Consider the following 7,393-nt stretch of genomic DNA (forward strand, 5'->3'; position numbering starts at 1 on the left):
AAAGTAGTAGGTAGGGGAAGAGTTTAGAAAAGTCCAAGTAATAAAATGTATTCAATTACTTGGGAAGTTAAAAAGCTAATGCAACAATGTTACATCCAGATAAAAAACATTATTCAAAAGCAATTCAAATACCGAAAAGGGTTTCAAATTGAATATTTTATTAACATGGTAGTTGTCTTTGTAACATGTGCACACACACTCGCACACTCAGAATGATCTGCCTAGGGGAAAAGCCTAAATATGCCTAAGGGGATAATGAAAAATAAAAAAATTCCTGTAGGTTTTCATTATTGTAGGCAATTATGTCCACATCACTTACAAAGCTATTGCCAAATCTGTCCAAGGAAGCAGAGTTTGAGAGGGGAAGAAAAAAAATATTGGGGAAAAAATTCAACAGTGGCATAGCAGAGCTCTCAATATGAGAAAGCTGACATAATGTGGACTTTTGCTGTGAATTTTCTCTTTGCAAAATATGGGGAGAGATTTGTCAATGGGCAGAAATTAAGAGAAGGCGGTGTGGAGTAGGCTTTTGCAGTCAATTTTCCTCACAGTATTGTGCAGGGTCATCGAGAAAACGCTTAGTCTTTCTCTGGAACCAGTTTCAGAACTTTTCCAATTGCAATGGTTTTACCTAGAAATAAAATTAAAAAACAAACAAACAAAAAAACCTTTCAGTAGTCAACAGAAAGTCTATGCAAGCTGCTTATTCTAAATTACAAAACTATCTTTTTATCAAAGACATGATTTCTGGTTAGGAAGGAGTCCCTTGGGTGACACAAATGGGCAAGCACTCAACTGCTTGCTAAAAGGTTATCAGTTCAAACCCACTCAGAGGTACCTCAGAAGACAGGCCTGGAAATCTGCTTCCAAAGGTCACACAGAACACCCTAGGGAGCAGTTCTACTCTATACACATAGGATAGCCATTAGTTGGAAATGGCTCAAAAACAACTAACAACAAAAATTTTATTACAAACCAACAGAGAAAACCAGTAATAAACTTCACTAACAAACTATCAAACTAAAAAGTTAACAGAAAATTTCAAAATAAATTTTAAGTTTGTGTAAGTGGGTCTTTTTTGGGAGAAGCTGGAAAGAAGACATAATTTCCTTTATCAAAAGTCTATCCTTGAGGGAGGAAAGGACACAGGGAAAAGGTAACCACGGGGAGGAAGTGGGAAGAGAGCTGTTAAATTGTGGGGAACTGCAGTCAACGTCATGAGACAAACTGTGTATGAATTGCTGTATAGAAAATCCATTTGCTCTGTAAACTTTCACCCAAATCACAGTTAAAAAGAAAAGTTTATCCTTGAAAAAAAATTTTAAACGTAAATAAATAAAACAAAGGTTAAAAAAATAATTCCAAATTTCTCAAGGATCAAATCAGGCTAATCATGAAGTAAATTATTTTTGTCTTTTTTTTTTTTTTTTTAATCTATCCTTGGATAAAGGAGCTCTGGTGGTATAATGCTTAAGGCATCTGACTGCTAACCAGAAGGTTAGCGGTTCAAACCCACCAGCCACTCTGTGGAAGGAGGATGGGGCAATTGACTTCCATAAACATTTACCACCTCAGAAACCCAAAGAGGGTCACTGTGAGTTGGAATCGACTTGATGGCAGTGAGTTTGGTTTTGGTTTTATCCTTGGATAAACAAAATGTGAAATATCCAAAAAACTGAATACCATTTGGCAATAAAGGAAATGAAGCTGCAACATGGTTAAACCTCAAAAATACCATGTTAAGTAAAATAAATAAAACACAAAAGAACACAGATTGTATTCTCAAAAAGGCAAAAACAAAAACAAACAAACAAAAAAACACCTACTGCAGGGACACAAAGTAGGTTAGTGGTTCCCTAGGACTGGGAGGTAGGAGCTCTGGTAAGTCAAGCTTAGTCAAGCTAAGGCACTTGACTGCTACCAGAAGGCTGGCAGTTCAAACCCACTAGTCACTCCTCGGAAGGAAGACTGGGCAATCTACTTCTGTAGTGATACTCGCCTCAGCAACCCAAGGAGGGGTGGCTGTGAGTTGGGGCCAATTCGATGGCACGTAACAACAGGACTAGGAGGTGGCAATATGGAGGGACTGTAAACAAGCCCACGGCTCATTTTTAGATGAAATGTTCTCAAGTTAGACTCTGATGACGGCTCTACAACTCTGTAAACACACTAAAGTTCAGTAACTGTGTATTTAAAACAGGTGAATTTTCTATGTAGACTGTATCTCAATAATGCTTTAAAAAAAAATCTGTCCTTAAGCAACTGAAAAGATGAAGCAAGACAGTTAATGCTGAACTGTATTTCTGTGGCTCACAAGAGCTCCTGCTGGGTCCTGTGATAAACCTAAAAGCTAAGCTACTCTTCAGAAAAAAGTAATTACAGGGTTAAAAATTCTTGCTTTAAATTCTTGCTTTATTAATTTCTTATATTCAGTCTACCTGATTTCATCAGGTTTTGATAGAAGGTCTTTAAAAATAAAAAGTATTTCTCTGAAGGTACGGTTAAGGGATCACAGTCATCATTGTTATCTGATATATGTATGGAATTGGTCTTAACATGTGAGTTGACTATTCTATATTTGAACTGAACCATAAAGTTTAATGTAATGTTTTCTACCTTAAGATAGTTATCAAATATAGAAATATCAATCAATAAAGAAATCTTCAATACAAGTCATTTGCTTTTCATGATAACAAAGAATTTCCTAACCCCCAAGACAGGAAAATTACTGCTGTTCTGTAACACTCAAAGAATTGGACACACACAAGAACATGAATTATCAGACCTCTGAAAAAATTAAAGTATGTATGTTTATAATACATATATGTCCCCCTTTAAAAACAATTGTGCTGTCAATGTTTAAAATAGGTTCAATCACACAAACTGTAAAGAATTTCATCACTGAAATGTCTTATTTAGTAATAAATAAAATGGCTCTCAAAAACCCACTACTGACAAAGCCTCAAAACTAAGATTATTACTTTATCCAGAGCATTACTGTCAGAATACATGGTCAGTACTGTGCTGTTCAACTCATTCAACTCACAGAGCATTTATTACATGACTAGACTGTAGAAAAGAAATCAAAGTTCTCTCTCAACCTGATGTAGCGTGCACTCTAGTAGGATGATGGTTACTGTGCTTACCCTCATCTCTTAAGGTAAAACGACCCATCTGAGGGAAGTCTTTAAAAGTCTCAAGGCAGATGGTTCCTGCTGTTCTTAAACGAGCGATGCACACTTGATCTTGTTTCACAAAACGGGGTCGAGTCTTACTTTTTTCTCCAGATTTTTTGTCTACCAAGCAGATTAAGGCCTACACAAGAAAAGAGGACAAGAAAGTAATACAAAGAAGAATATATTATGGAGTGCAATTAAGGGTACATCACTGTTACCTGTCAGAAATCATCAAGATGTACTAGCCTTAAAGCCAGGGAAAAAAATTATCTTTAAACAAACTCACTGTTATCTCGACTTCCTCAATACAGGTATGAATATGCAGCACCGCATTATAACCTGGGCAGATGATGGATTTGTGCTCAATAATCACTATCTGTCAAATAAACAAAAAACTCATCTTTATTCTAGAGTTAAAAAAAAGAACTGAATGTTCTAAAGTGTCATACAGTATCACAAGAATGTACAACTCATCACCTAAGAGGCACGGAGTTATTTTTGTGTTAGAAGTGATGGGTCAGGTTACCTGACCTCAAAGCATGAACTTGAATACCCTCTACCCTACTGAACTTACTGGCAAGCACCTATCCAACTTTAGAAAGCACAGCATGAAGACCTTCTTCTCTGAGCAGCCTTTCCTTTACACTCCCCCAAGACTGCCTCTTATTATAGCTCACATGGCACTGTTGTTTTCTAGATGTGAGCTTTCCTAGCTTTATCTATTTCTCAATATTCAAGATCCAGTAAAAGAAAACCACCTTACATCCTTTGGTATCAAAAATGTAACTTGATTAAGCAATTGTATGTGTGTGAAATGTGGTTGTCAAATTATGTGGTTTATAGTATTTCATAGCTTATACTATTTCACTTTCCCTTCTACACACTAATATGGGTTGAGTGACATGTCGCCAATAATCAAGACAGAAGGTGTTTTAAATTCTAATGTCATTTAGACAGTAAAGATCAATAAGACAACTACAGGAAGTTAACTGGCTTACCTGGGCATCAAATGTGCGTCCAGAATGGCAAAGATTATTAGGATCACAAAGTATAAATCCTGGGAGAATCTCTTCTTCTTCAATTCCTTTCAGTCTGATTTTGAGGTTCTCACCTGGAGCTACTGAATCAGTTTCTACGTCATCAGAAAGGATTCCAAGAACTTCCACGTTGTGCTTAAAAAGAAACCAAGACTGGATTTTTTCTAACACATTCACTGCATTACAGAATATGAAATGTCCTCAGTGTTTGCCAAAGAGTTGTCTTTTTTTTTTTTTTGGTAGTAGCATATTAGCCAAAATACTCATTTGAATATACTATATTTGTTAAGACATGAAGTCAAATATACCCCAAGTACAACTGCCAATTAAAGCATTCAAATAGTCATCTTTTTAATATCATGTTCTAGTAATCTCCATATAGAACATAGTATAAGCTAGCATGTGCCTTTTTTGTTTTCAAAATTAAAGCACTAAATTTAGTATCTGGATTTTAATCTTACAGATACAATTTTTATGTTTAACAGACATGTCTTCCACTACCTATCAAGCACAAATACCTGATTTTTAACAAATTAAGCTTAAAAACTGTTTAATGGGTAGAGGGTTTCCTTTTGGAGTGATGAAAACATTCTGGAATTGGATACAGGTGGAATGTATCTCATGTCACCAGTGGTAAATTTTATGCTATGTGTATTGTACCCACAATTTTAAAAATTTTATCAATTGAAAGAAATGTTGAAAGCGATACCCCAAGTAGTCCTTTATTTTACTCCATTTCTGCCCTTGGAGAGAATTAAGATTTTCTAAAATACATACCACTAAACAAGATAAAAGAAACACACAGCCCTCAGTACAAATGAACTAACTCATTATGACAGGTAAACACTGAACAATCTGGAATCGTTGTATTGCACAGCAGAATTCTACAAACTGTCACCTGCTAATCTCTATTACCCCTCCACACAACAGTTTTCTTTCCCAAAAGAATACCTGTCTGAAATTATTCCAGTAACTGAAGTAGAGCCATACTGTTTGATATAGCTAAATTCTTTACAGCAATGAAAAAAAAGGGTAGATAATAGCAGCTCCACTATATACAGATTAAAAAAGGCTTTCTTACTACTTATTGCCCAGATAATGCAGCAGAACTACCCCTTCTCCCAAAAGATGGCCTTTTATAGTAAAAGAATGGAACTGGTCTAAAAATTAAGTTCAATCATGTTGTTATGTGCTGTTGAGTCATCTCTGACTCATAGCGACTTTATGTAAAACAGAACAAAACACTGCGCGGTCTTGTGCCAACCTCGAGATCCTTACTATACCTGAGCCCATCACTACAGCCACTGTGTCAATCTATCTTGTTGAGGGCATTCCCCTTTTTCATTGATGCTGCACTTTACCAAGCATGACATCCTTCTCCAGAGAATGGTCCCTTCTAACAACACGACCAAAGTATGTGAGACGAAGTCTGGCTAGTCTTGCTTCCAAGGAGTATTCTGGCTGCACTTCTTCCAGGACAGATTTTTTAGTTCTTTTAGCAGTCCACGATACTTTGAGCATTCTTTGCCAACACCACAATTCAAAAAGCATCAACTCTTCTTCGGTCTTCCTTATTCACTGTCCAGCTCTCACAGACATATGAGGCAACTGAAAACATCATGTTAGGCACATCTTAGTCTTCAAGGAGATATCTTTGCTCTTCATCACTTGAAAGAGGTCTTTTGCAACAGATCTGCCCAATGCAATACGTCTTCTGATGTCTTGACTGCTTCCATTGGAGCTGATTGTTGAACCAAGTACTACGAAGTCTCTGACAACTTCAATCTTTTCTCCATTTATCGTGACACTGATTATTGGTCCAGTTGTGAGGATTTTTGTTTTCTTTATATTGAAGTATAATCAAGTATAATCTATACTGCAGACTGTAGTCTTTAACATTCATCAGTATGTGCTCCAAGTCATCCTCACTTTCACCAAGCAAAACTGTGTCATCTGCCTATCTCAGGTTGTTAATGAGCCATCCTCTAATCTTGATGCCATGTTTTTCTGCATATAGTTCAGCTTCTTGGATTATTTGCCCAGCATATAGATTGAATAAGTATGTGAAAGGATACAACCCTGACAAACTCTCTTCTTGATTTTAAACCATGCAGTATCCCCTTGTTCTATTTGAACAACAGCCTCCTGGTCTATGTACAGGTTCCTCATGAGTACAATTAAATGTTCTGGAATTCCTATTCTTCTCAGTGTTATCCACAATTTGTTATGATGCACACAATCGAATGCCTTTGCCTAGTCAATAAGACACAAGTAAACATCTTTCTGGTATTCCTTGCTTTGACCCAAGATCCATCTGATAGCAGCTATGATATCCCTGTGCCAGGCTGCAGTTAAATCATAGTTACCAAAAATTACATTTGAGACCAACAAACTCTACAGAGTTTATGAAAAGTATTCAAGATAAACTATTTTCTATCTCTTCTTGAGATCCAACAAATAGCCATACTGATTTTAGGTGGTGGTTATATACCTGTCGTGTCAATTCTGACTCATAGCGACCCTGTATGACAGAGTAGAATTGCCTCATTGGGTCTCCTAAGCTGTAGGAGACAGGCTCCTAGGCTTTACAGGAGCTTTGTCTTTCTCCCATGGAGCAGGCTGCACAGGTTCAAACCATTGAACTTTCAATTAGCAGCCATTAAGCATTGTGCCACCAGGGATCCTTCATTATAGGGTACATATAAGCAATTTCTGACAGGGAGGAGTGGTTAGTATTTGCAAAAGCTATTTGCAATTGACTTCACAGATGCTACTGTTTTAATGTGAGGTGACTGAGGTGTGGTATCTTGTGAGACTTCAAAACAGCTTTGGACCCAAGTGGGGATCCATGTGAACTCTCATATTAGCATATGGTCTTAAGTGTTTTGAGTTCACATTCCTAATAATGTACAAGCTTAAGTTTATACAAATATCCTGAACATCTAAACTTCTCATATTTGAGTATACAGATTACTGGATTGGGGGGAGAGAGGCACTACTTTGCACGAAACTTACTATAGGTATTCCACAGCAGCCAAGTTACTAGCAGAAACTGATAGCTTCCAAGAGAATGGCCACTTCCTTTGTACTAGTACATTATGGCTGCAGATATTAACTAGGCACTAACTTGACTTGCTCATACCGAACAGTACATTTTTTATTGTGGTAATATATGTATAT

At 36.8% G+C, this 7,393-nt stretch overlaps 1 protein-coding gene across 1 annotated transcript in view; it reads right to left on the minus strand.

The window, feature by feature from the left end:
* Window positions 1-578: 578 nt before the first annotated feature.
* GSPT1 (G1 to S phase transition 1) overlaps window positions 579-7,393 on the minus strand; it is a 37,035-nt gene continuing 30,220 nt past the window's right edge. The window contains exons 12-15 of the mRNA XM_007939633.2: window positions 4,175-4,348; window positions 3,463-3,552; window positions 3,147-3,315; window positions 579-631 (exon numbers count right to left, since the gene is read on the minus strand). Coding sequence (XP_007937824.1) covers window positions 579-631; window positions 3,147-3,315; window positions 3,463-3,552; window positions 4,175-4,348 — 486 coding nt within the window. The remainder of the gene's footprint in view (window positions 632-3,146; window positions 3,316-3,462; window positions 3,553-4,174; window positions 4,349-7,393) is intronic.

This window comes from Orycteropus afer, unplaced genomic scaffold, assembly GCF_000298275.1.
Source record: "Orycteropus afer afer isolate SDZICR_OR568_19922 unplaced genomic scaffold, OryAfe1.0 scaffold00061, whole genome shotgun sequence".
NCBI lineage: Eukaryota > Metazoa > Chordata > Mammalia > Tubulidentata > Orycteropodidae > Orycteropus > Orycteropus afer.